The sequence below is a fragment of the Ursus americanus genome, chromosome 9, assembly GCF_024610735.1.
Source record: "Ursus americanus isolate L20-20 chromosome 9, mUrsAme1.1.p, whole genome shotgun sequence".
Classification (NCBI taxonomy): Eukaryota; Metazoa; Chordata; class Mammalia; order Carnivora; family Ursidae; genus Ursus; species Ursus americanus.
Window position 1 is genome coordinate 1,748,101 of NC_142135.1, and position 27,241 is coordinate 1,775,341.

General features: G+C 64.2%; 1 protein-coding gene across 1 annotated transcript; it reads left to right on the forward strand.

The window, feature by feature from the left end:
* The first annotated feature begins 597 nt into the window (after positions 1–597).
* On the forward strand, positions 598–25,127 carry LOC148109402 (maestro heat-like repeat family member 5). Its single transcript, XM_087864889.1, is given in 26 exon segments — positions 598–685; positions 2,604–2,752; positions 3,839–3,922; positions 4,825–4,941; positions 5,165–5,268; positions 5,709–5,889; positions 6,052–6,174; positions 6,292–6,368; positions 7,255–7,390; positions 8,447–8,542; positions 9,120–9,224; positions 9,703–9,838; positions 9,918–10,012; positions 11,652–11,801; positions 12,394–12,548; positions 13,619–13,763; positions 14,893–15,077; positions 15,436–15,573; positions 15,759–15,870; positions 16,103–16,246; positions 16,777–16,953; positions 17,805–17,960; positions 19,312–19,434; positions 24,202–24,304; positions 24,484–24,558; positions 25,027–25,127. Coding segments are annotated over 26 exon segments (3,255 nt in total).
* The last annotated feature ends 2,114 nt before the right edge of the window (positions 25,128–27,241 follow it).

Sequence of the window (27,241 nt, forward strand, 5' to 3'; positions counted from 1 at the left end):
GGCCTGTCCTGGGCCCTCTGAACCAGAAGGTGCCCCAGAACCAGGCCCCTCGCCATCTTCTCATGCATGGGAGTGTGGTGGAAGGGTGCGTGTGCGTGGACGGTCTGGGAGAGGTGAGGCCAGAGGAGGGCTCAGGCTGCCATGGGGCCGCAAGGCCTCTCAGAGCACATGACCCCTCCACCCAGGCCCAGGCCACGGAGGTAGAGCTCCTTCGGTGCCTCTGCCATGTCCCTGAGCTGTGCTGTGTGGACAGTGGGAAGCCAGCGTGGTTACTGCCACGCAGACTCAGGATACAGAACCCTAGAGCCTCTAGGGAAGGGAGCCTGGGGCCTGGTAAGGACAGGAGGGCCTTGAAAGTCAGCTCCAGGTAGGAACCTAACGTTTCCCTCTTTCCCTAGGTGCCCTAGAGCTCACGGAGCTGCATGACCAAGGGGCCCCCGGTAAGGCTGAGGTGACTGAGGTGGGGGCCCCAGTAGGGTTGGGGTGACCGACTGAGGCGGGGGGCTCCAATGTGGTCTGGCCTCTCTTGAGCAGGGCTGCCTGGTCCTGCCCTCTCTCCCCACCCCAGGACCTGGGCTCCTAGAAGTGCCGCTGTCCATGGTGGCTGCACCCAGCGATGACCCCCACGGTCCTCAGTGGAGGTCCAACCGCCTGTCGCCCACAGAGGAGCAGGAGCTGGGTGTTGGTGAGCAGGGCGGGCATGGGGCTGTGGGGAGCGGGCGTCCGGGGACTTCAAGGGCCCGCTGGGCTGTCTCTGGTCGGCACTGTCCTGGTCCCCCCAGGCTGGGAACGTACCCCTTCCCCGGGCCCTTGTTTCGGGTCCCTCAGTGTCCACTTTCTGAGTGTCCGCTCTGTGCAGGGTGTGGGAACAGTGCCCAGGGCAGCACAGAGGGTGCCAGGGTCTCATGTCTTCTGGGGGTGGAGGACAGCTCCATTCGCTTTGACAGAAACTTCTGGAAAGACACGGTCTCTGGAGCCTTACGAAGCCTGCTTTGGAGCCTTGCTCTCCCCACCCACCTGTGGTGCCACGAAGGGCCACAGATGGCCCTGCACCCAAGAAAATTGGGGTCACAGCCGTGCAGGAGGCAGGGCACCTGGCGTCCCCCCTCTGCACAGGCCCCGCCTGCCCCCCGGGGGGTCTCCCGTCTGCTCTGAGGGCACAGACCCCTCAAAAGTGTTGTGATCACGAGCATTTGGGGTCGATGTGTAGTTCCAGTGCCCGGCAAGTAGCACGTTGTCAACGAGCTTCTACTGAATGAGTGAGGAGCACAAGGCTGGACGGACGGGTCCAGCGGGCAGTGGGCAGCGGGCAGCAGCACCAGTGAGGCCGCCTTACAAGCAGCCTCAAGCCTGGGCCTGGCCCTCACTTCAAGCGGTGCCCCTGGCCGTGGGTGTCATCTGGGGCGGGGGGCCCCGAGTGGGACACGCTCGGACACACCCGCAGGCCTGAGACTGTGGGGCACGCCGGGGCCGGGAGGGCCGAGCCCACGGACGACGCTGGCTCCTGGCCCGCAGAGTGGCCGGGGGCGCAGGGCCCACCCTGCCCCTGACCCCAGACCTGACTTTGTTTCCAGTCCCAGTGGGGTGCTGGCTTTGCGTCCCCCTCTTTTTCCTGATCAAAGAAGTATCGATTATCTTTGTAAAGGTTAGACAGTTTGGAAAGCTGAACTCAAGGTAATCGTAAAGCTCCCAGGCAGTATTTTGTGTATGCAACAGGAAGCCTATTGGCCGAGTGGTTTTGAACAGGATTTTTATTTACACCTGAGACCTGTTGCTAAATTACCTCTTGAAGAGAAGGAATCCCCACCCCACCCCACCCCCACCCGTGGTGGACCGGCTCTTTCTCACGCCTGTGTCTCGCTGACGCGAAAGTCGTGTCTCCTGGTGGTTTTGATTTGCTTTTCTTTCACCAGCGCTGCGCGTCTTCTCATTTCTCTACTGGCCACCAGGGTCCCATCTGGGCACCTCTCCACCCCTCTCCCGACGGAGAAGAGTTTCTCATGTAGTAACGCTGACCTGTTGTACACACGGCAGATATCTTTTCAGGGTTCCCTGCGCGGCGGGCTGTGCCGACTGCGTGGGCCCCCGGTCCAGGCCGCTAACCCTAAAACTTGTCTCCCTTTGTTTCTGTCTTTTCGTCATATTGAGAAAGCCCTTCTCTACTCTGGGATTTCTCTAATAACAAAGCCCGGTCCGCTCAGTGTGTTTACAGGTGTCCTCTGGGAATCCCAGTGTGGTAACTGCCTGCTATTTATTTCGGTGTGAGGGGTAGAGTAGGGACCCAGGTTAATTTTTTATTCCAAACGATGAGCTTTGGGACCCCATTCTCTTGGCTGGAGTTCTGTGCTCCTGTCATGAGTCGTATTCCCTTTACCGGGCTGGCTGGCTTCTACAGGAAGCTGACCTCTGGGCTGGGTCCCAGCACCCAGCCAGCGCCCTCTGTGTTCGGTGCTTTCAGTCTCCTGGCTGCTTTCCCTGCAGACAGACGCAGACACACTGCAGAGAAAGTCGCTTGGGCCGCGTGACTTAGGCGCCCAGCCAGAGCCAGAACTAGGCTTCTCTTTGGTGCCTCCAGCACAGGGCTGCCTCTCTGTGGTCTGCAGATCCCCCAGGCAGGGCGATCTTGGAGGAGCCCCTGGATGACAGACTGTGCTGGGAGGAAGCACTCCTCGGCAAAATCAGGGCCATGTCAGTCTTGCAGAAGAACGTGGTGTTGGACACCATCCACCACTGCATCAAGGAGGACACCCAGGTGGGACTCTGGGACACCCGCCTGCCCCTACAGGACACCCCCCTCTGCCGCTCCAGGGCTCCCTGGGGCCCACACTGCCCCTCAACTCCCACTGGCCTCTGCGTCCACGAAGCCCCTGACCTTCCGGGATGTGTGGCAGAAGGTACCAGAAGGCAGGAAGGAGCTGGGGCACAAGGAGAGGGGCAGGTGGGACACAGAGACCTCACCAGCTGGTGCTCAGTGCCTGGCAGCCTGGGGTGGGCCTGGAAGCCACACGGAGCCAGGCACAGCCTGCCTCCCCCTCTAGGCCTCGAGGGCTGTAGAGCACAGGGTGGTGTCCGGCCCTCCTCTGAGCCTGGGGACCTCCCAACCTGTGGGGTGCAGGAGGCTTCCCAGCTCAGGCCTCCTGCGATTGAGGGGGGCCAGGCCCTGCTGTTCCCTGATGCCCCACAAGTTCTGGCCTTCTGTCCAGTGTTAACGCCTGAGCCGCCACCAGTGGTGGCTGAGGTCCCGGGTGAGGTGGGGCTATCCTGGTCCCTGTCCTCCACATTCCTGCTCCAGGTTCTCTGGGGGCTTAGGGCTGACAGATAGGACCCAGTAGGAGGGATAACAACAGGACAGGTGCCCACAGAGGGACACGGCTCCGAGCATCCACAGAGCTCAGCTTTGGGACCTGGAATCTGGCCGATGGCCAGCCCATGCTCAGGGACCCTGGCTCAGAGGTGGGGAGGAGGGGAAATCCAGCCAGCGGGGAAGAGTCTGTGCAAAGGCCCCGAGGCCAGCAAGGTGGTGGCAGGAGAGGATTGAGGAGCATTCTCAGGAAATGCCGGCGGGGTCAGGCCATCGAGGGCTCACCAGCCTCTGTCCTACAGGTAGGGGGTGCCAGGGATCAAGCAGAAGTAGGCATGGCCAGAATCACACTTCGAGTGAGCCCCCTGGCAGGGTGCTAGAGGGTAGCACCCCCAAACCTCTCCTTACCTTTTGGGAGTAGCTTGTCTTCTCTGCTCACCCACAGGTGAGCACCATCCCGGGGGGGTTCCTAATGGATTTGCTGTCCAGCTCCCCCGGGGGGCTGGGTGGGGCCCAAGCACTGTGTTCTGCCCGCAGCTCATCTGGAAGGAGGTGGCTAACACGGGCATCCAGGAGCTCCTGGAGCCCTTGAACCTGGAACTCAAGCAGCCCTTGGAGAAGGTCAGTGTCTGGGCGGGGCAGCCCAGGGTTTCCTGTGTGTGCTCAGAGACCCCCCCGAGGCTCTGACTCTGGCGGAGCACATGGCTGCTGAGGCCCCTCCCCACTCCCCAGGTGACTGTCATGATCCGAAGCTCTGGGTACGGGGACAGTGCCAGGAAGGCATGAGGGGTGCCATGACCACAAGGGCGCGGTGGCCTGGCAGCCGCTTCATGTCTCCTGAGCACTGTTCCAGGCCCCAGGGGTGCGGCCAAGGCCAGGACGACAGTGCCTGCGCGCACGGGCCTTGCACTCTAGTGAGGGAGCCCCACTCAACATTGGCGTCGTCAGTGAAAATCGGGAATGTCCTCTGTTCAGTCGTGCTGGTCCGTGGAGAGACTACTCACTACCATCAAAAGAAAGATAAAGGGGAATTCTGGATGACCCTGAGTGCAGTCTCCTGTACCCACAGTGAGGTTGGGGTCCGGAGGGGCACAGCTCTGCCCAGGACACCTGAGGCGAGCGGGCTGAGAAGTCCAGTGTGGCCAGAGGGCTCTGTCCAGGGCAGCACTCGGGCTCAGCTTGGGTGTGCCTGGGGGCCACGGGAACAAGACGAGGCCCAGTCCGGACACAGGGTCTGGGCACTGCCCTCCAGGAGCCACAAAGCTTGGAGCTCAGTCTCCGGCTGCAGCCCCAGGCCCAGCAAGGAAGCAACGCGAGGCGGGGGTGGGGGGTGGGGAGGAGCTGTGGGGACCCCATGTGTCTGTCTCACACAGACAGTGGGAACAGCAGCCGGGGACAGGGGCCGTGCAGCTTGGGAGGGGGCTCAGGACGAGCTCCCCAACTTGATTCACCCCTCACCCAGCGGGGGGCTGCCCCATCCCCTGCTGCCAGCCCAGCACCTGCTCCGTCCCTCCTCCTCCCAGACCTTCCTCTTCCACATTTACGGGCTGATCCTCAAAGAGTGCGCCAGTGAGGAGCTGGTGAGAAGACACGTGGCCGACCTCCTGGAGCTGTCCCACCAGTCAGCCAGCCAGCGGGAGGTGCAGCCCTCAGCCCCCAGCGCGGACCTTGCTACTTGTGGGTGGACGACCCTTCCGCCCTCTACACCCCGGCTGGCGGCCCCAGTGGGGTGCAGGCCCTTCAGGGCTGGGGTGGGCTCGCCTGCCTGCATTTGTAGGGCCCTCAGGAGGAGTGGGCAGGAGACAGCAGGCACATCCCGCACGGCCGTGTGGGGACTAACTCACAGGGTCCTTCGGCCCGCAGGGCATCGCGGCAGCCATCGGCATCGTGTCTTCCTCGCACCTGCAGGCAGTGTGGACTGTGCTGGAGCACCTGGGCCGCACCAGGTTCCTGAGGACTGCCTTCATGTCCCCAGACTGCCAGGTAGAGAGGGCAGCCTGGGGGCAGGAGGGGCCAGGGGCTTGGAGATGTCATGCGGGCGCTCAGAGCTGCAGTTTGCTCATTGGAAACGGGACCGCTGCCCTGCCCACCTCCCTGAGACCATCTCGGTTCTTGCTGGGGCCTGGCAGTTGTGAGCCTGGTCCCTGGGGCCCCACACATGTGATCCAGAGCCTCTGTGGGGTCTGACGGTCAGGACCGTGGGCTTGCCCTGACCTCAGCTTCCTCACCGGGGCACCTGCCCCGCGGGTCTGTGTTGAGCACCTCTATTGTGCTAGTCCTGGGCCCCTTGCTGGGAAGAACAGGTGCGCAGCGGACGCTCCGAGGCCCCGCCCCGCCTGGAGAGGCAGCAACTCTGGCTGGAGGGGCGGGAGAGCAGAGGGCTTTCTGGAGGAGGGGCTGGCGCCAGTGCGCAGGGCTGACCCGCTCCCTGTCCGCAGCAGCCGGACCCCGACGGGCACTGGAGATGGGTCGGCAGCACCTCCCTGCTCTGCTATGGGCAGATGGCCCTGCACGCCGGGGAGCAGATTCTGCCCTGGGTGGACAACATCATCTCCAGGATGGTCTACTACTTCTCCTGCAGCTGCTACGTGAGCCCCGCCCCGGCGCGGGCCGCAGGGGGGCACGGGCCGTCCGCGTGCGTGCTCGGGAGCCTCCGGGCCTCCGGTCGGGCAGGCGCTCAGGCTGTGCGTGGGGGGGGGGGGGGGGAGCGGGGACTGCCCGCTGACGCCGCCCTGACTCTGCATGGACAGGACAATATCCTGAAAACCAGCTTCCTCTCGGCGGCCGTCAGGCTTACGAAGGCTCTCAAGCAGGAGAACAGAAGCCAGAGCTACAAATTCACTCAGATCCCAGAGCTTATCCAGTGCCTTCTGGTGAGCGACCCCCTGGGGACCTGCCGGCAGCTGCTCCCAGGGCCAGCCCCCAGGACGCAGAGGACGAGCGAACTGGGCCAGAAGTGCCCGCCAAGCACCTCTCGCTTTGACCCCCAGTGCGTCCTTCAGAAGGAGCCCAACTTCCTGGCCACCCTTCACCGGCAGAAGATCATCTTGGTCATCGTGGGCCTGAGGTAACAGTCCTTCGGGGTCCAGGAACGAAGACAGGCCAGGTCCTTTGTGTGGGGGGTGGGAGTCCATGTGTGAGGAGACGGGATGTGAAGAAGGCCACAGTGGGTGGGCTGGCCCTGCTGAAGCCGAGCCACACTCCATCCAGGACTCCCCAAGACAGGTGCTAACCTTGGCACAAGTGGAGGCCTGACCTGGTCACACTCTGAGCCCTGGTCACACTCTGAGCCCTGATCCTGGTCACACTCTGGGCCCTGACCCTGGTCACACTCTGGGCCCTGATCCTGGTCACACTCTGGGCCCCGATCCTGGTCACACTCTGGGCCCCGATCCTGGTCACACTCTGAGCCCTGATCCTGGTCACACTCTGGGCCCTGATCCTGGTCACACTCTGAGCCCTGGTCACACTCTGAGCCCTGATCCTGGTCACACTCTGAGCCCTGATCCTGGTCACACTCTGAGCCCCGACCCTGGTCACACCCTGAACCCTGGTCACACTGTGAGCCCTGACACTGGTCACACTCTGAGCCCCGACCCTGGTCACACCCTGAAGCCTGGTCACACTCTGAGCCTGAACTTTTTCACAGCTGACCCCTGATTCCATTCACAGTGCTGACACTGACCGCAGAATAATTCCTACGTTTTCTCACAAATAAATGTCTGTGAACCCAAGCGAATGAATTGGGATGGCCTCCCCCAGTCCAAATGAGCTGTTTTCCCTGACAGCATCCCCCCACCAAGCCGGAGTCTAAGGCCTGTCTGGACTCCAGACCCACTTCCGACTTTCAAGTTGTGAAAGTCCCTCCCTGCGGGCAATCTGTTCCGACCGGTCTCTCATTCCAGCACCACGGGCTCTAGGAGGAAGTCCGGAATCTTGGTATTTTTTTCTAGCAAGCTGCGGCCCAGTCTCCAACCCATGGTCAAGTCCCAGATCCTGCAGACGTGCCTGTGGAGCCTGTTCACGCTCCCACCGCTGGAGAAGCTGAAGAGCTGCTTACCTCCGCTGGACCCGGCCCCGGACGTCATGGTGACTGCCTGTGCCCGGGGCCGCTCGCCCGTCCCTGGCTACTGCGTTCTGGGTGTTGGGCTGGTTTGTGTGTCAAGCCCTTGCTACGTGTGTGAGCGAGGGGTGCAGAGGAGAGAACCCTGGTCCAGCCGGCTTTCCTCCTGGCTTTGCCACAGTCCTGTCTTGACTCTGCAAAAGCCTGAGTCTTGAGGTCTGTCCCCGCGATGGGGCTCTGGTCTCCACACTGCCGCCTGATGTTCTGAGGTTCAGATGGGACAGGGGTGCAAAAGCGCTCCCCGAACGTGTGCAGCTTCCGACGGCCAGTCCGTCAGCTGCTGTCCTAGCAAACGCTTCCCCGCCAGTCAGATGCGGCGTGCCGTCCCCCCAGAGGCGGGCAGAGACACACACCCACCCACATGCCACCAGCAGCAGGTCACAAGTGCCCAGACGGCGGGCCAGCGTGCTCTTCGTCCACGGGGAAGCGGAGTCCTGGTGACCGGCCTTCCAGCGCGCACCGGCCGGGGGCTCCTGGTCTGCCGGGGAGGGCACATTGTCATTGGCCCGCGCTGCTGCGGCTTCTCGCCGGTCCTTAGACGCTTCCCGATAGGCTGAGATGTTCTCCTGTCTCTGGTTTGCGGAGCGTGTCTATCAGGATGGATGTTGGATTGTGTCAAATGCTTTTGCTGTATCTGTGGAGAGGGTCAATTCTGACATGTTGTGTTATCGTTTTCCCTCAGTGCAAAGTACTTTCTCGTTTCAGTCTCAGTGCTGGGAGGAATACCTAGGGTGCTGCCCGAACAGCCGGCCTGGGGCGCTGTGCTCACAGGAATGTCTGCGGCTCGCTGAACTCAGCTCCCTCCTGGGGTCTCGGGGATGTGGGTGCTGTCTGTCCTCACCAGGGACAGGGGAGGACAGGGCCTGGCGTGGACGTTATAATCATCTCCCCAGGCCCTGCGGGGAGGAGGGACCGAGCCCTGGCTGGGGCCAGTTTCCTGGGTCCCTGGGGAGATGGATGAGCGTGTCAGCCACGGAGGGCCAAGCCCCGCGGTCTGCTGCAGGTCGCGGCCTGTCCCGTAGGCACTCTACAAGCACTCCATGGAGGCGCTGGACCTGCTTCTCCGGAGCTTCATCTCTGAGAACAAGAGCATGGACGAGATGTGCTTCCTCCTGCAGGTGAGGGGTGGGTGGCACAGGGTGCAGAGCTCAGGGCACCCACTGCCCACCTCGATCCTGGCCTTGGCGTCTCGAAGGTCCACTCGGGGTGGGTCCCTCGTACGCAGGAGTGGCAAGAGGGCCAGGTTGGCAGGTGTGCCCCATGCCGCTGACCCAAGTGCTCCGGGGGCTGTCCCTCTCTTATGAAGGCAGAGATGGGTCTTTCAGAGGTGCTAAGGACCCTGCAAGGATCAAGGTGACCGCTGACCTCACCTTCCAGCACCCCTGAGGGCAGGGAGGGTCAGACTCAGGGATGGTCTGCGGGCTCCTGCACAGCCTGGAGACACAGGCCCTCAAACCTCCCGGCTTTTCTCTGTTCCCCCCGTGGCAGCTGAGGCCGAGCCAGGGCTTTCTAGATCACACGGTCCCAGACCTGGCCTCACCCGAGGGAGCTGGGCTGGTGGCCGGACACGGAAGTGTGAACGGTCTGGTGGGTGGCACTGGCTATCACCCGACTGTCACTGAGCCCCAGCCGCCACGTCCAAGGCCAGGTCCACGGCGCCGACTGGGGCCCTGGGCTCTCCTCTCCCCGTCGCAGCACACGGAGCCCTGGCTGCAGTCAGACAAGAGCCACGAGCGTAAGCGGGTGGCACAGACCATCTTCCTGCTGCTCAAGTATGTGGCGGACTACGTGACGCTCACTGTGAGTGGCCTCACCCAGCATCCGCGGTGGCAGGGGGCGGGGGGGGGGGGGCGAGGGAAGGGAGGAGCAAGGAGAGCCCCCAGGGCGCTCCAGCTTTGGTGCTGGACCCACCTGGCCCTGGCTCCCGGTTCTCTCAGTCAGTATTCACCGAGCGTCCAGGCTGCTAGGCACGGTGCTGGGGGATAGGACAAAGGCCCTGCGGTGCCACAGTCCTGGGGCAGAGGTCACAGTTCAAATAGGGCGGTCGGGGAGAACCTGATGGCAAGGCTGCCTGGGAGCAAAGACTTGAAGGAAGCTGGGGAGGGAGACTGGGTGGTGGAGGGAGGGCGTTCCGGCCGAGGGCAGAATGCAGGCCAACGCCTGGACAGGTCTGGCCCACGAGATGCCGGGCCCAGGACGGACGGACAGCCGGATAGCAGGGGCACGCGGGAGAACATGTGGATGCCAGGCTGGGCTTCAGTCTGCCCGGCCTCCCCAGGAAGAGGCCACACCCTCCGTGCTGGGCCACCACCTAGGGCTGCTGGCGCTGCTGTGGCGAGACAAGGACCCGGTGACACGGAGCCACTCCCGCCAGTGCATCTACCTTCTCCTCCAGCTGCTGACCCAGCAGAGGGGTGAGCGGGGGCGGGAGCGCGGAGCCCCCGGGGCACTGGCTGCTGGTCGCCCGCCTGCTGAGGTCGTGCCCCTCCGCAGGGAGCACGGAACAATTCATGCACTTGAATAAAATGAAAACCTTTGAAGCAAAGGCCCGCAGAGAGTCGGAAATGAAGTTCTACAACGTGGTGAAGGTGGGCCTCTCAGAGCCTGAGTGGGGAGGGGTGGCACCACCCCCCACAGCCCTGGAGCGCCGCCCTCCCGGGGCTCCCATCCCTGCCCATTCTACAGCCCATGCAGGGGGCAGGGCAGCTGGAGCCAGGCCACGGACACTGCACCCTCCCACCTGTGACCTGGAGACGTGGCAGGGCCCCCCAGAGTCAGAGTCTAGGGTTCTCGTTGACATCTGCCCTCTTGGCGCCCACTCCCCTGGTGGCCTCTCCTCTGTGGCTCCTCACGGGGCGACAAGTGGGTCTGCTGGGACTGGCCCGAGCTTACCTCTCCCTCCGAGTCCCGGCCTCTGCCCTCCCTGCCCTGGGTGTGTGCTTCCCAGGCTGCCCCCCCCTTCAAGGTGGACTAGGAGTCAAGGATTAGGTTCAAGTCCGAGCTCCGTCTCCAGCAGCTGGGGGGTCTTTCAACCCTTCCTTGCTTCGGTTTCCCTGCCTTTCCAAGCGAGGGTCGCTGGGCCTGCTGGGACGGGAGCCGCAGTCCCTCACCACCTCCGTGCACGTGGACGGCCCCCGGGAGCCCCTCCCTGGGAGCTGGGCATGTGGAAGCCTGCTGTCTTGGTGGGTTCCCTGGAACGGAGCCTGGAACAGGAGCAGCAGGGCAGTTACGAGGACGAAACTGTGTGCTCAGGAGGAGGCGTGAGGAAAGCAAGATGGGCAGGGAAGAGCTGAGGGGGGCGGTCCCAGCCCGACCCATGGGAGTGTGGTAGCATGAGGTGCACCCCGCACGAAGCAGGGACTGGACCCTTGTACCCCGACTCAGTCCCTGGCTACGGGCTGCAGGTGAGGGCACCTGACCCCTGGACGGAACTGCTTGCTCACATCATCATCCCTTCCAGGGCCGTGGCAGCTGGCAGCCCATAGCAGCCACGCCTGCAGCCACTGAGCCAAGCTGGGGGGCGGGTGCGCCAACGGCCCAGTGGGGGGAGGGAGAACAGGAAGGGCCCCTTGGGGGTCCCTGCAAGTCAATGCACCTGGCATTCATCCCACCTCTGAGGAAGAGCGGTGCCCCTGCCCTGGCTCCGTCTCCGAGCCCAACGCAGGAGACCTGCACAGCTGCAGGGAGGGACGGTGCTGCAGGGAGGGACGGACAGTGCTGCAGGGAGGGACGGACAGTGCTGCAGGGAGGGACGGACGGTGCTGCAGGGAGGGATGGACGGTGCTGCAGGGAGGGACGGCGCTGCAGGGAGGGACGGCGCTGCAGGGAGGGACGGACGGTGCTGCAGGGAGGGACGGACGGTGCTGCAGGGAGGGACGGACGGTGCTGCAGGGAGGGATGGACGGTGCTGCAGGGAGGGACGGCGCTGCAGGGAGGGACGGACGGCGCTGCAGGGAGGGACGGACGGCGCTGCAGGGAGGGACGGACGGTGCTGCAGGGAGGGACGGACGGTGCTGCAGGGAGGTACGGACGGTGCTGCAGGGAGGGACGGACGGTGCTGCAGGGAGGGACGGACGGTGCTGCAGGGAGGGACAGCGCTGCAGGGAGGGATGGACGGTGCTGCAGGGAGGGACGGCGCTGCAGGGAGGGACAGCGCTGCAGGGATGGACGGCGCCGCAGAGATGGATGGTGCCCCTATGGCCCCTCAACCCCGCCCCCCTGGCACAGGCCTTTAACAGGAGCCTGACCGTGGCCCAGCGCACACAGCTCATCCTCGCGCTCCTGGAAGGGCTCTGCTCACACAGCCATCCGAAGTGCGACCTGGCCTCGCAGCTGCTCCTGATGATGTTCGAGGACCGCAGCATCAAGGCAGAGCAGGTGCGCCCGGGCCCCGCGCAGGAGTCGGGGGAGGCAGCAAGCCGGCCGCACCCCCCGGGGGTCCGCGTGTGCCTGGGTGCACATCCGGTCACAGAGAGCACTGCGCCCCGGGGGCAGTGGGTCCTGAATAGGCCGGGCCCTCAGCACTATGCAGCCCTGCCTCCTGCTGCCTCCTCAAGGCCCCAGGGCCCTGCCACAGGCAATCACGGCGACAGCCTGCCCTGCTCAGTCGGTCTTACTCTGCAGGAGAGGATTCCCTGCCCATGCCCCCCGCCCCCCCCCGGGGATTTCATCACCTTGGGCCCGGCTTGCTAGTCCCCAGCCCACACAGACACTACCGTCTCTTGGGGCTGCCAGTCCCATTAACCCTCCCGGCCCCAGGGACAAGGGGAGGTGGGGTGAGGCCGTGGCAGCGGCGGGCAGCACTAGCTATGGGTCCGGCCCGCGTGCAGATGCCTTGTCGTGGGGCGGGGACCATGTGGCGGTCAGGTACCTGCTGAGGAGCCCACGACGGACTCTAGCCCCAGCCGGGCACCGAGGGGGGGTCGGGGGCTGCTCTGAGGCCCGCTCCCCGCTGCCCTTCCATGCACAGGTGGCCGAGGTCCTGCAGGGTCTCTTCCAGGAGCTGCCCTCCATCGCGTTCCAGAGCGTCCTGCAGACCGCAATGAAGGTGGTGACCGTGCTGGGGACTCAGTACACGCAGGAGACAGTCGAGGTGATACTATCCCTGTGTCACCCTTCTGACAGGTAGGTCTCCTGCATCCACAACCCGGAGGCAGACACCTGTGCCTCGTCTGTGGTGGGCACTCCCAGGCCACACTCTCCCTAGGCAGACTCTGCTCCTGGGCAGACAGCCGTGTGCACGACGCTCGCCCGACTCTCCTCTACCTCCCAGACTCCAGAACCAAGGCTGGGGGGGGGGGGGCGCTGCTGTCTCCGGAGCTGTTCCAGGCTGAGGGGTTAAGGTGGAGGCTCCAGCAGTCCCAGGAATGGGGCTTTTCAGCATGGAAGTGTCCCTCTAACTCAGAGACTCCTTAGAAGCCACACGGTAGGGGACCCGGGGTTCAGCTGGGTGACCCCAAGATCCTAACTGACGCTGAGCAGCCCCCCCAGCTGCCCAGGGCCCCAGGCCCCCCATATGGCCCCACTGCCCCTCGGGGCTAGTGTTAGGTTTCCAAGCTGCACCTGGGGACGTCAGCTGGGCCCAGCAGCAGGAGGCTGGAGGCCGGGACAAATGCGGGGGCCCCGGGCTGCTGAGAAGCCCCGGTCTGAGCAACCCTGAGCGGTGTGTGTGCATTTGGAAGTCTGAGAGGTGCTGGGAGACCAGGGTGCCCCCAGGAGCATCTTGGGGAGCACCAGCCCATCACAAGGCCACACAGAGTCCCTTTGACTGGCAGAAGGGCTTCCAGGGGTGCAGGTCCATGAGCCCGGCTTCCCCAGGGAGACACACCCATGTGGTGCCACTTTGCAGGTCCATCTGTTTGTGGGCTGCCCGAGGGGTGAGCCCCACATCCCCAGGAAGGAAGCAAGGTGGGGAAGTCACATGGCAAGGGACTGCAGCAAAGCAGGAATGAGCACCAACGTTAGGAAAAGCCAGCTTGCGCTCCAGGCTTTAAGCAGGGGCCCCCACCTCACTGGCCATCAGGACACAGTCTCCTGGACCTCTCGAGGGAAGGGTTCCCTATTCCCAAAGGGCCTGACCATCTCCACTTCCACACGGCTGGCAGGTCATCCTGCTGTCCTGAGGGTCGCGTCCCACTGGCCCCTCCACGCTGTGGGCCAGCCAGCTGGCAGGACTGGGCTCCCTGCCTCCCCAGACAGGTCCTACCCCTGTGGAAGGCCCTGGCCGGCAATACCCGGCTGGCCCGCAAGGTCCTCACCCTGCTCTACGGGAAGCTGAAGCTGCGGCCCTCCAAGGAGCTCATCAGGCTCAGCCAGCAGGCAGAGCTCATCTCCCTGCTGGTGAGTAGCACCGCACCCCTACTCTGTCCCCCCAACACCCCCTGCAATGGCATTGTCATTTAGCGGCCCTGTGGGATGCCCGGGGTCTCAGCAGAAGCAGCCAAGGACTCTTGAGGCTGAACCCCAGAATGGGGCCAGAGCCCCTGGGACCCTCTCAGCCCCAGCCAGGCATAGGCAGCAGCGGTCCAGGCCCCGGGGGGCGGGGGTTGAGTTTGCTCCACCCAGCTGCTCCACTCCCAGCTCCTCTGCTCCCAGCTCCTCTGCTCCCAGATACTCCACTCCCAGCTGCTCTGCTCCCAGCTCCTGTGCTCCCAGCTGCTTTGCTCCCAGCTCCTGTGCTCCCAGTTCCTGTGCTCCCAGCTGCTCCACTCCCAGCTCCTCTGTTCCCAGCTCCTCTGCTCCCAGATACTCTGCTCCCAGCTGCTCTACTCCCAGCTCCTCTGTTCCCAGCTCCTCTGCTCCCAGCTGCTCTGCTCCCAGCTGCTCTGCTCCCAGCTCCTGTGCTCCCAGCTCCCGTGCTCCCAGCTGCTCTGCTCCCAGCTCCCGTGCTCCCAGCTGCTCTGCTCCCAGCTCCCGTGCTCCCAGTTCCCGTGCTCCCAGCTGCTCTGTTCCCAGATCCTCTGCTCCCAGCTCCTGTGCTCCCAGCTGCTCTGCACCCAGCTGCTCTGCACCCAGCTCCTCTACTCCCAGGTACTCCGCTCCCAGCTGCTCCGTTCCCAGCTCCTCTGTTCCCAGCTCCTCTGCTCCCAGCTGCTCTGCACCCAGCTGCTCTGCACCCAGCTCCTCTACTCCCAGGTACTCCGCTCCCAGCTGCTCCGTTCCCAGCTCCTCTGTTCCCAGCTCCTCTGCTCCCAGCTGCTCTGCTCCCAGCTCCTGTGCTCCCAGCTGCTCTGCTCCCAGCTCCTGTGCTCCCAGCTGCTCTGCTCCCAGCTGCTCTGCTCCCAAATGCTTTGCTCCCAGCTCCTGTGCTCCCAGCTGCTCTGCTCCCAGCTCCTGTGCTCCCAGCTGCTCTGCTCCCAGCTCCTGTGCTCCCAGCTGCTCTGCTCCCAGCTCCTGTGCTCCCAGCTGCTCTGCTGAGTGCTCCAGTTGGATGTCGCCCATCTGAGCCCGGCTCTGTCGCCCGCTGCAGGCCCTGGGTACCATTTATGAGCTCCTGTACACTCGGGAGTACAAGCCCACGGTGCGCTGGGCCTTCGCAGGGATCCTCATGGGCCTGCTCACACAGCTCCATTACCTGTTTGAGCTGGACGCGGTGGAGGGCATCTCAGACTACCAGGAGGACATCCTGGAAATAAAGCCCCTCGGCCCCTGCAGGTGAGCTTTCCTACTGGGCCACAGGGCGCAGCCCTCTCAGGACCTCAAGCCAGGCCCTCTTTCTGGTTCCACACACCCATGGAACCCCTGGTGGGCACCAGACCCTGGGCTAAGTGCTGGGGACCCAGAAAGGAATGAACTCTGGCCCCACCTGAAGGCTTGCAGTCCAGGGTGGGGAGCGGGGGTGCAGCAACCCAAAGGCAGCAGGAGCCGGAATCCCCAGACAGAGCTCAGAAGGTGGCGGCTCACCCAGGCCGGACGGGAGAGGGAGGGCGCAGAAGAGGACCTTGTGTTCCTGGTGGAGAACCTGGCCCTGAGCCCTGGTTCACCTCCTCTAAACACCCCCACGCGCCCCTAGGACCTGCCTGGAGGCCCTGAAGGGTCTCTTCTGGACCACCAACTACTGGGAGGTGTTTGCCTACCTCAAGCTGCGGAGAGGCTGGGAGCTCTTTGAGCACTTAGAAACCTACACAGATGGAGTGACCCTCTTGGCTAGGTGAGCGCAAGCCTGGAGGGGCCTGGCCCCAGACAGCATCCCTCATGGGGCCCCTCCTGCACCCTGTCCTGGGACCTGGACCATGTCCCTGAGTGAGCAAGGTCTGTGGGGGGGGGTGTTTGGGGGGGGAACTCCTGGCCAAGGACGAAGACCTCAGGGCCCCGTGTCTGCCTCTCGTCTGACAGGGCCATGGTCCACTACGACTGTGAGCTCAAGGCTGTCTTGGGGCAGGCAGTCATCTCCCTGAAGAGCCCCGAGGAGCGGGACAACATTGTGGCCATCCTCATCATCACAGAGGTCCGCCCCTCCTTGGCTCTGCCCTGCCCCGGCTTCTCACCACTGTCCTCTGGCCCTTATGGTCAGAGGATCGGGCTTCCTCTCGTACCCTCCAGTATAGGGGCACCCTAACTTCTGCCATCCACGTCAGACTGCTCGCTGCCTGGAAGTGCTTGCTTATGCCTAATCCCCCATCCCATGCTGTGCTACAGGCCGGTTTGCCCCGGCAGCTGACCGTGCCGACCCTACTCAGTTTCTCAACAGCCGAGAGCTCACCCAGTATGTGTCTCGGAGAGCCGTGGACAACTTCCTGAGCCTGGGCCTGAGCAACCCCAACCAGCTGGTGCGGGCCGTGAGCCTGAAGGGCCTCAGCAGCATCCTGATGCACCCCAAGAAGGTGTGAGGAGGGGCTGCTCACTCCTATGCCGGGAAGACTTCAGGGAGGAGGAGGCATTTGCGAAGAGCCTCCCCCCTTGGGTCCAACTAGAAGGGGTGGACGAGGAAGGCAAGTCAGGCCTAGGCGGGAGAGGGTGGGAGTGTTTGGGAAGCCCTCCCATACTGCATAGGGCTGGGGATCCTAGGATTTCTGGGCTGCCTCTGGGGGCCAGGACTCTGGCCTCCTTACCTGACAGCCACGCTGGCCAGGAGGCCGGTTCCTGCTCCACCTGGCACATGGAGGACTCACACCTGGCTGGATGGGGATGGCGGTCCTCTGCCTGCCCTTCAGGCCTTCCAGAACATGTCCACGCCCCACAGTGCAGGCCGAGGGCCGGGGCTAAGGCCCCTGCTGCGTGTGCCAGGGAGGCGGGGTGGGCTGGGAGCGGTGACGCGGGTGGAGCGGGGGCAGGAGGTAGACAGGCCCCTGCGGGAGCAGGAGTAGGAGAGGAGCAGGCCAGGGAGTGGCTGCGTGTCCTCCCCGCCCCGCAGGTGGTGCTTCTCCGCAATCGGCTGGCCGGGCTGCTGGACGGTTTCGTGAAGCCGGAGCCCAAGGACCTCATGGGCCTGATGGAGATCCTGGGCGACATCCTACACCGCCTGGGCACCCAGGGCATCGGGCCCGCCAGCCTCAAGATGGCCCAGCACCTGCTGCCGCTGTTCGAGGATGTGAGGGCCGGGGCGGCTGCGCAGCCAATGAGAGCAGCCGAAGCTGCCCCCCAGCCAATGAGAGCAGCCGAAGCTGCGCTGCCTGCCAATCGGAACAGCTGAAGCTGCTTTCCACCCTCCCTCCAGCCTTGGGGCTTGTGGGTCAAGTCCTCTGGAGCCCTGGGGGAACCTGGCCCACAGAATGGAAGCCCCTGGGAGGCCTCTGGGCCGCCTCGACAGTGACCTTGCCCAAGCCACGTGCTCCTCCACGTGGAGGGCGGGGGCCGAGGGTGGGGGGGCACGGGGGGTTGGGGAGCCGGGCGGGGTCCGTAGTACAGGGGTTGGGGCGCAGCGTGTGAGCTGACGGCAGGAGGGGCAGGAGGGGCGGAGGCCGCGGTCTGCGAGGCTGGACCCCAGCCCGAAGCCCCAAGAGTCCCTAGCCGGCCGGGATCGCAGAGCTAGAGAGTGGCAGGTCTGGCTGCAGGGCCTGCGCCCCAGCCCCCACCCGGCGTGTTAGGGAGTGGACGTGCGGCCGCCGCGGCCCGAGGCCCGCAGACAACCCACTGGGGAGCCAAGAAGCCAGTCCAGTAGGAGGGCTGCAGCCCCTGGAGGAGGTGGCGCGAGGAGCTGGGACTGGCCGGAGAGAAGGCAGTCCCCGCTGGTGGGACGGGCCGGAGTGTCAGCGCTGGGGGGGCGGGGGGGGGGGCACCGGGACAGCAAGGTCAGCGCGGTGCCAGGGTGCGGTCGACCGTCTGGAGAGCGGGCATGAGGGCGCCTTGGCCGCCGCGAGTCTGGGGGCCAGAGAGGAAGGGGAGAGAGGGGGCGTGGTGGGCCGGGGGCAGCTGGCGGCTGAGGGCTCCCCAACCCTGCAGGAGCAGGCTCCGGTGCGCGGAGGAGCCATCTTCCTGTTCGGAGACGTCATCTACAGCGGCGGCAAGAAGTACGGGCAGGTGCTCAAGAGCTTCGCCTTCCAGGCCCTGGTGCCACTGCTCTTCCATCTGGTGGACTCCTGCCCCAAGGTGGTCATGGTGAGCGCCCTGGCCTCGGCAGCCCCCACCCCTACCCAGGCAGCCCTGCTTGCTGCCCTGTTGCTCATGGCCGCCTCCTCCCCAGCCCCTCCCGAGCCCTTAGGAAGCTGCTTCTTTCTCTCTGCCCATACCCCAGACCATCAGACCTCAGGAGCCAGCCCTCTGGACCCTTTGCTGGTGGCCTGATCGGGCTAGGAGGCCCCCAGCCCAGGGTCTGGCACCGGGCGGCTCCTGAGGACCCATGTGGCTGAGTGAAGGGGTGAGCGGAGGGGTGGTCAGGAGACAGGATAAGGCAGCGGTGCGGCCAGGTGGGAGGTGGAGGGTACAGATGGGAGTTCAGAGGACAGCATCGAGGTAAGCCAGAGAGGCTGCCTGGGGGAGGCTGGCCAGTAAAGCCTCAGGAACTGCAGTCTTGGATAAGCTGCCCTGAGGCTGGGGCCTCCTGGTAAAGGAGGCAGCGCATTCTCGGAGCCAGACAGCGGGAACCAACAGGAAGGGGAGGCTGGCCCGGCTGGGCGTAGGTGCTGGAGGAGAGCAGTCTCGGGGGGTCAGGGGAGTGAGCACCTGGAAGGTGGACTTAGGAGGAAGCGAGGGCTTTGGAGTGAAGACCAGGGGGGCCAGTCCCCCCTCAACTCAGCAAAGCAGAGAGAGGCCCGCTTGGGAACAGACCTGTCTCAGCTCAGGCCGCTGCTGGGTTTAGGGTGGGGTAGGGCTGGTCCCCTCTGAGGTCTCTCTCCTGGGTGTGTAGACCGAGTCTTCTCCCTGTGTCCTCATGTGCTCATCCCCCTGTATGTGTGTCCAAATTTCTCCTCCTCGTAAGGACACTAGTCAGATTGCCCCAGGGCCACGCAGGAAGCTCATTACCTTAATCACCTCTGTAGAGACCCCACCCCCGGACAATCACATTCTGAGGTCGAGACTTTCGGAAGGAGTTCTGAGACTAGAGGCTGTGGTGACTGGGTGATGATGAGTGAGGGGCCAGTGTTCCTTCCCTGGGTGCCTGTCCCCCAGCCCCTGAGAGAATTCCTCAGGGTCAGGAAGGAGGCCGGGGTGGCCAGAGAGACCACTGGCCTCTCGAGTTTTCCTGTGATTAGAGCAGGATGCCCATGGGGCGTGGGAGGTTGAAGACACTATTGTGGGGGCGCCCCTTGTCCCCGTGGGTGCAGCCCCCTCGAGGGTGTGGGCAGGCTCCTGGCCTGGACATGGCTGTGCGCAGGGTCCTTGCTGGGCCCGGGGCCCTCAGTGCCTCTGGGCCAGTGCGGCTGCAGAAGGCCACTCCTCTTGGGGTGAGGCCAGGAGGGCACTGCTGACGGGGAGGGCTAAGACCTCCCTCCCTGCGTGGCACCCACAGAACACAAAGCTGACTTTCCTGCGCTGTGCCATCCTGCTTAAGTGGGAGTTCCGGAAGGAGCTGTTTGGGAAGTTGGCGTGGGGCCACGGCCTGGGCGCCGAGAACGACATTTTCATCTACATGGTAAGGCTCCAGCGGGGAGGGGACCAGGGGCCGTGCACCCTCGGGGGCCTCTGGGAATTGGCTGAGCCCCAGCACCCTCTAAGGGGCACGTGGATGGGCCGGGCTTGGTGCTGGAAGCCCTTTGGGTGGCATCCGACTCGGTCCCGAGGGTGTATCCTGCAGGCCGGCTCCGTGGGGGCCCCTGCAGCCCCTGGGAGGGAGGCAGTTCCCACGGCCAACACGGATGCCCCCAGCACAAACACGGGGAGGGCCCTGGAGCTCCCAGAACCCAGGACTACCTCCCGACATTCCTGGGTCCACATCCCCTGTGGAGGAGGGATTCGAGGAGGTGGGTGAGCAAGAGACCATAGCTCTGATTTCTAGCAGTCGGTTTATTTCTGAGTCGGCCCGGCCCGGCTGGGACCCTCCCTGCTGCTCGGGGCCTGCGGTCCCAGGCTTTTCTTGGGCTTAGTGGTGAGCAGGTCGCCACACCTGGCCCACGCTGGACCTGATGGAGGTGTGCGGGTCGGGGCCCCGCCCAGGCTGGGAGACGGTGGGCATTTCCTGAGGGGGAGGGAAGGTGCCCAGAGAGAGGGAGGCCGGGCTCCTCAGGGTCCCGAGGGCAGTGCCTCCCGTGGGTGCCGCCTCCCTGGGGGGCTGGGGGGCCGGCAGGGCCTCTGTGCTGAGTTCCCTGCCCGCCGAGCGTGGGGTTGTTGGTTTTGGGCTTCGATGCGTGTGAATGATGAATTCTCTTCGGGCTCCGGGGGCAGGGCCTTGGCCAGTTATCTGTGCGGTAACTATTTTTGCCCAGTTTGTGACTTTTTGACTTCGCTCACCGTGTCTCTGTTCGTGCAGAAGTTTTGAATTTTATGTAGGCAGACGCATTACTTTGCTGTGGTTCATACTTGAGTCTGGTTGAGAAGCCCCTCTGCGGGCGCCTGGGTGGCTCAGTCGTTTAGCATCTGCCTTCGGCTCAGGGCGTGATCCCAGAGTTCTGGGATCGAGCCCCGCATCGGGCTCCTCCGCTAGGAGCCTGCTTCTTCCTCTCCCACTCCCCTGCTTGTGTTCCCTCTCTCGCTGGCTGTCTCTCTCTGTCAAATAAATAAATAAAATCTTTAAAAAAAAAAAAAAAGCCTCTCGCCGTTCCGGGACGGCGCTGGTGCGAGGAGCTAGACCTGCAGCCGGCGGGGGGAGGGGGTTGTCCGGGTTGGTTGTGTCCCCCCATCGAGTGCCGTGCCAAGTTCCCTGCCCAGGGGACGTGGGGTGCTGGTGACCCACTGTGTGCAGCGGCTCCACGTGGCACCAAGCTCTCCCCAGAGGCGCAGGCCGTGTGAGCCCGCGGGCCGGCTGCGTCTTGACGATTTCGGCTGTGATGGGGGCTCAGCATCCGTGTCCGTCCGCATCCCTTCAGGGGAAGGCTGGCAGAAAGTGGGAGGTGGGGCGAGCTCAGAGGGACGTGGGGCAGCCGGGACAGTGCAAGTACATGGCACAGTCGCATGTGTGCGGCCCTAGCAGGAGAGGGCCGCGGCCCCTGGCTGAGAAAAGTGCCCAGGGCGACCCCCGGCCCCTGAGCTGAGGGCCGGGCCTTGTGAGAGCACAAGTGCGCCGCCCAGTGAGTCAGCTGACGCCACCTGACAATGACGACACTCGGGGGCCCAGGTTGGCTCTTACAGAGCACGCAACAAGGACGGGCCGGAGCCGAGAGAAGGCGAGCTGGGCGCCAGGGCCTCCCGCATCGTGTGTACTTGGGCTTCGCAGGCCACCACCCCCGCGAGAGGCTTACTTGCCTTCTGTCCACCTCCGCCCTCCAAGGCCGCCTCTGACCCGCCCTCGGCACCCCTGCTGGCACCGTCCTCCTGCCCCCTCCACAGCTGGCCCGCCTGGCCGTCACTCCTGTGTCTGGCTGTCTTCTCATGAGCTCCCATTGTCCCCAGACGTAATCGTCACCTGGTGGGCTGGTACCTGTACCGAGTGGCTCACTTCCCTGGAATTCTAGCATCGAGTCTTGTTACGGGTGTTTTCTGACCATGGCCCGCGGTGGGCTTCCCTCTCTTGCATCTTGTCGTTCTGGACTGTGGGTCTTTCTCTGTGTGCGCCCCATTCCAGAGTCCTTCGTGCTGCCTGCCCCAGGGGTCCCAGGTCTGTAGGAGATGGCTTTGATGTCTGGGTTCTGAGTTGTCCCAGGTGCCGGCCATGTCCGTGTTCCCCAGGTCCTCACGTGTCTCTGCGCCGTGTCGCCACTTCTCAGGGACGGTCTCTCCTCCTGTTCCTCACTCAGGCCACGGGAGAGACAGACTCCCTTTCGGTTCCCCTCTGCCCTCCCTCGGGGCCTCCCGGGTCAGACTGCCGCGGTGCGTGTGCGCCGGGTCTGCGGGCTGCTCCCCCTCCCACGGACGCGTGCCCCCCGGGGGCTCCGGCTCGGGTCTGTCCTGCTGCGCGCTCTGCCCCGCGAGCTGCTGAAGAGAGGTGGGGAGTGCGTGGAGCGTTACTATTCCTCGTCGTACGGCCCGTCCGCGTCCCTAAGTCACACTCGTGGATTTCAGAGTCCGTTTCTCTGCGCGTGTGCTCGTGTCGGGTAAAGACGTCTTGAGACGCGTGTGAGTCTTCACCACGGGCCTCAGTGTGACCGCGGGGGTCCCGGGGCTGGCTCAGGCACGGGGGGAGCGACGTGGTCCCTGCTGCCTTCCACTCCAGGGCCCGCCCTCCCTGCTCTTCCCCACGGAGACGTCCCCGGGTTTGCAGCTTTTCCCATTTTCACACCTTCCAGGAGCTCTGGAGTTTTGCCCAAGAGGAAGCGGTTGTCATCTCGGGCTGGCAGGGCCCCGGGACGCAGTTGTCTCTGGACGCGTGTGGTCGGGTGGCACGGCCAGGTTTGCTGGAGGCCAGAGCTCCATCCATGGTGACGTGTCATCAGCCACCTGCCGACTTTGAGCCACTTGCTGTCACTTACTTTTCACTTTACAAAACTCTGCGCGTTTCCCAGAACTCTTCCGTGAAGTGTCTGAGGCCACCGTTCCTGTGCTGCTGGGCCGCCGTCCCGATACTTCCACCGATCCCTGGGGGTGGGACTTCTGTCACACTTGAGACACGCGGGTGACGTGTTCCCCAGTCGTGATGCTCACGGCCCTCCACGTGGCGGCTCTCCTCCTGCGTCCCTGCGGGTGCGCTGCTGGGCCCCGTCCCGCTCAGCCTGCGGGGGTCCCTTGGCCACGGGAACTGCTCCACCAGCTGGAACCACATGTCTGTTGTCTCCTGGCTCTGGAAGCCGCGGTCCCTGGGCTCGTGCGACGTCACTGCTGCCCGCGTGGTGCTCCCCCTGCGTGGCTGTGTGGGCGCCTCCCCTCCTCCCGAGGGTACCGCATGACCCCATTTAACGGCCTCGCTTCCAGGGGCCCCATCTCCATGTACAGTCCCATTCTGAGGCCTTGGGGGTTAGGACTCAGCGTATCTTTTTGGGGGACGCCGTTCAGCCCGTCCTGCGGCTCATGACAGCCCTGCTCGTTCCAGGGAGGCATCGTTACCATCGTTAGTGGCGTTGCTTTATTGCCCCAGTTGTCACACCTGGCCCGGCCGGAACTTGAGTCCTTTCTCTCATGAGCCCTGTCCCTGGACCTTTCTTTAGGCATTCTTGTTTCTGGGAGTGTTAGAATGTTCCAGACCCTTCCTAGGGATTTTCCTCTCCAAAACACGGGATCAGCTGCCTCCAGGAGGTCCCGGTGTCTGAATGGAAAGGGGTGCGAGAGCCCAGAGTCTGGCTGAGTAGGCTCGCGGCCTTGGGGGTGGGCCCCCAGAGCGGACACGGAGCAGGAAGCCGGTTGTCTTTTTAACGTCACGAGCAGATGGCCAAATTCCCAGCACGTGGGTTTGTGACCAGAAGGGGAGTCCGGTCGTAGCGGGTCCAGGGGCTGGAGGGATGACTGGTCTGTGGGGCTGCCTTGCATCTGGACCTGGAAGTCCCAGTGGCAGTGCTGGTCTGACGCTGCCTGAGGGAAGGCGGCTCTGAGGGGGCCAGAGAGAGAGGGTGGCCAGGCCGGCCAGGGGTGGCCTGGAGTTAGCGTCCCTCGGGGAAGCCTGGCCTGGCATGCACATGGCAGGGGCCCGCGGCTCTCTGTGGGAAGTGTGGGCCACAGGGTGGCCTTGGGTGCTGAGGCGAGGGGAGGGCACGTGGCAGTGTCCCTGGTAGTGCACGTGGCAGGAGAAGCCAGTTCAAGCAGGCTTAGGCGGCAAAGCCAACTGTCTCTAAACCTGGAAAGGCTCAGAGGACGTGGCCACGGAGCAGTTGGCACGAGCAGCCGGGCGGCGCGTCCCCGCCCACCTCATCAGGGTGGGCCCCCCCCCATCCAGGGCCAGCTCTCCCCCATTCAGAAGAGCAGCCGCACGCCCCGGGGCGTTCACCGCACATGTGCGGGAGAATGCGCGAGGCGGGTGGTGAGGCCGGGCCCCAGTCCTGGTACAAAGGATCCCTGCGGGCCTCCCTGCCTTCTCTTGGCTCTGACTCTGACTGGCCCTGAGCCCATTGCTGACGGTCTGGTGGGAGGGGCACAGCGGGCTTCCTGGAGGACATTGGGACGGTGTTGGGTGTGACCATGCGGAAGGTCCCAGATCCCTTGACGCAGGCTCCCACCCGAGGGGTTGGGTGTAGGAGCTGCTGCCCCAGAGCCGGGGCTCTGCCACCCCTCTCCCCCTCTCCCCTGCAGGGGGTCAGCTCCCGGGGCCCACTGGGGGCCTCGGGCAGAGCCAGGTCACGGAGGCCCGGAGCCATGGGGTCCCGTGTCTCCCCCACCCCAGGTGGAGAGCAATTTTGGCAACTACCACCAGTTCCTCATGCAGGCGTTGATGTACCTGGCCAGCCCCCACAAAAACCTGAAGCACACGGCCATGAAGTTCATCGGTAGGTGCCGGCTCGCGCTCCTGTGCCTTCGGGTCAGCCCCACAAGGGGCAGCGGTGCTGGTCCCGTAGCGTGGACAGTTCGGTCCCATCGGCCAGGCACTGACCTCCTGTCCCTGCCAAGCTGGCCTCCCTCGGGCCACAGAGGCACCCGTACCCACTGCCCTCCCTCCCTGACCCAGGGGGCATCCTGAAGGAGTACTTTACTGACCTCTGCTTTTCCCTGAAGAAGAGTGACCTGAAAGTCCTCAGGAAATGTGAGCCCCGGGGGCCAAGGACATGGGACCTTTTTGTCTCCTGATTCCTAAGAAGGCCCCTCAATCAGCCTGTCCCAAGGGCGGGGCATCATCTTGTCCTTGAGACTACGTCCCAGGACAGGGCTGTGCCCCCCACACCCCACAGGGGCTCCCGGGACAGGGCCGTGCCCCCCACACCCCACAGGGGCTCCCGGGACAGGGCCGTGCCCCCCCATACCCCACAGGGGCTCCCGGGACAGGGCCGTGCCCCCCCATACCCCACAGGGGCTCCCGGGACAGGGCCGTGCCCCCCATACCCCACAGGGGCTCCCGGGACAGGGCCGTGCCCCCCATACCCCACAGGGGCTCCCGGGACAGGGCTGTGCCCCCCACCCCACAGGGGCTCTTCCAGCGCCCACCCCAGGCTGCCCCCCACCCCCCTCCCCACCCTGGGGGGCCGTGCGTCAGACCCTGGGGTCTCTGCTGCAGACGTGGAGGTCCTGAGGCAGGACCCAGACTCCGTGAGCCGTAGATTCTACCAGAGCTTTTTGGAAGACATCAGCGAACTGTCCCACTTTGTGACGCGCTGAGCCCCGGCCGACGCCGTGCTTGTTCCTGGCATATGCTGTGTTATTTTTCTATTAAATGTGACGGAGTTCCCTTTGGCCTCCCTGGGGTCTCCCTGCCTTGGACCCTCCCACCGCGCCTCCTCTGAGGCTAGGTGGCCTCCACTCCAGACCCGGACGTGCAGGACGCAGGGTCCTTAGCAGCTCTGCTTCTGTCCTTCAGCCACATGAGCCAAAGCCTCTCCTGCTGCTGCTGAGCCCAGAGCCTTGGGGGTCGGCCTTGACCCCACCCCCGCCTCCCAGTGCTTCCCAGATCCAGTGAGCACTACTCCCCAGAGTCTGCAATCTCCCCATGTGCCCCTCCCCGATCTAGGCCCCCCAGCCTCTCCTCCTGCAGCCTTTCCTCCTGCCCCATCCGTGACCCTGAGACACTTGGGATCTGGTCCCCACCTTCCTGTGCTGCCCAGCCCGATGCCTCCTCTTGCTCGCCAGCCCGCCTGCTCAGCCCTCTCTAGCCAGTGCCCAGGTGGGCTTTGCAAAGCCTGCCCTCCTGCTCCAGACCCCAGGGAGAGGCCCTTCAGCTGTGTCCTGTGGCCCCCTTCCTCCCTGGGGCTGTTCTGGGGATGGCATCCGCGGCTGCTCAGAAAGTTCTGGACATGTGGTAGTCGCCTGGTGAACGTGAGTCAGGCCAATGAGTGAAGACGATGCCTGGGATGCGGCTCTCGTCCTCCCGAGGTGCCGCAGGCCTGCTTGTGCAGGTGCACCCTGGCAGCTGTCCGGAGGCCCAGGACCCCCCAAGACTCCATCCAGGAAAGCGAGGGCAGCGGAAGGAGAAGGGCGAGCTGGAGGCCAGCCTGGAGGACGTTGCCAGTGAGTGGTCAGGGGTGGAAGGCACTGCGCTGGAGCCCGCCTCAGCAGGGGTGCTGCGCAAACGCAGCCAGAGCCCGCCTTGTAGCCAGCTGCCAACAGGCGAGGGCCCGAGAGGAACGGCAGGAAGGATGGGCAGGGGGCAGGCTGGGGAGCTGCAGATGCCTGCGGGTCTGGGCCTGCGTCTGCTGGAAATGTGGAGCCCGTGGGGGTGTCGGGCAGGAGAGAAGCCCGCACTGTCCCCACGGCGTTTCCCAGCAGCCGGAGGCTCTTCTTGTAGCAGTGACTGTTGGGTGCTTGGCACAGCCCTGCTCCTGCCATCTGAGCTCTGCGTGGCAGTGGTGCCAAGCGGGCAGGGCAGGAAGGCGGGGCGGGCAGGAAGGCAGGGTGGGGAGCACCAGGGCCTCTGGTGGCTGGAGGAGGGCCTGGGGTGAGGAGTAGTCCGAGCTGTGGGAAGGAGTCCGCGGCACCCCGGCAGCTGGGGTCCGGGGAGGAGAAGGAAGCTGACCCTGTGTGGTTAGATGGAAGAGGGGGTCCAGCAAAGAGTCTCTAGTGTGTGTAGTAGCCAGAGAGAGGAGGCGCGGGGGTGTGGCCTTGCAGGAGGCTGGAACATGGAGCGCCCTCGGAGAGGGGATGAGGACGGTAGGAGGGATGGCATCTTGCTCCAGGGCACTTGGGGGTCGGCTGAGGGGACACAAGCCAGCCAGAGTCTGCAGGGTGCAGCCTAGTGTTCCAAAGAAGCGTCCCGTGAAAACACAAGTAGATCTTGGATAGATGATAGTAAATGTACTTTTTAATGTACTGCTGGTGCTGAAGAACGTAAGGGAAACCTCTAAAGGCTTAAAAACAAAAAGCAAAAAAGCAGAAGTATCCAAAACTGAGCTGACAACCAGAGTGGTGGGTGGAAAGCAACTGAGACCCCAGAGGCTGGGGGGCCGGGTGGGGGCTGGAGTGGGGGGCTGGGGTCACGCCCCCCAAGCTATGGAGGAGGGAGCGCTGGACCAGATGCTCTTGGCCTGGGCTCTGGAAGGGGCTGCAGTGGCAGGAGGGAGTTTGCACCTTATGCCCTCAGCATTCAGACGGGGGGCGTGAAACTGTATTTGAGCTCCTGAGAAAAGTTTGCAGATGTGAGGAAAGAAGCCCCCGAGAGAGAGCAAGCTCCGCCGTTCAGGCTCCTGGGATCTTCAGAGACTGGAATTAACGAGTACGGTTTGCGCCAAATACTCACATGTGAAATATTTGAAGAGACAAAAAGACAACCAAAAAATGAC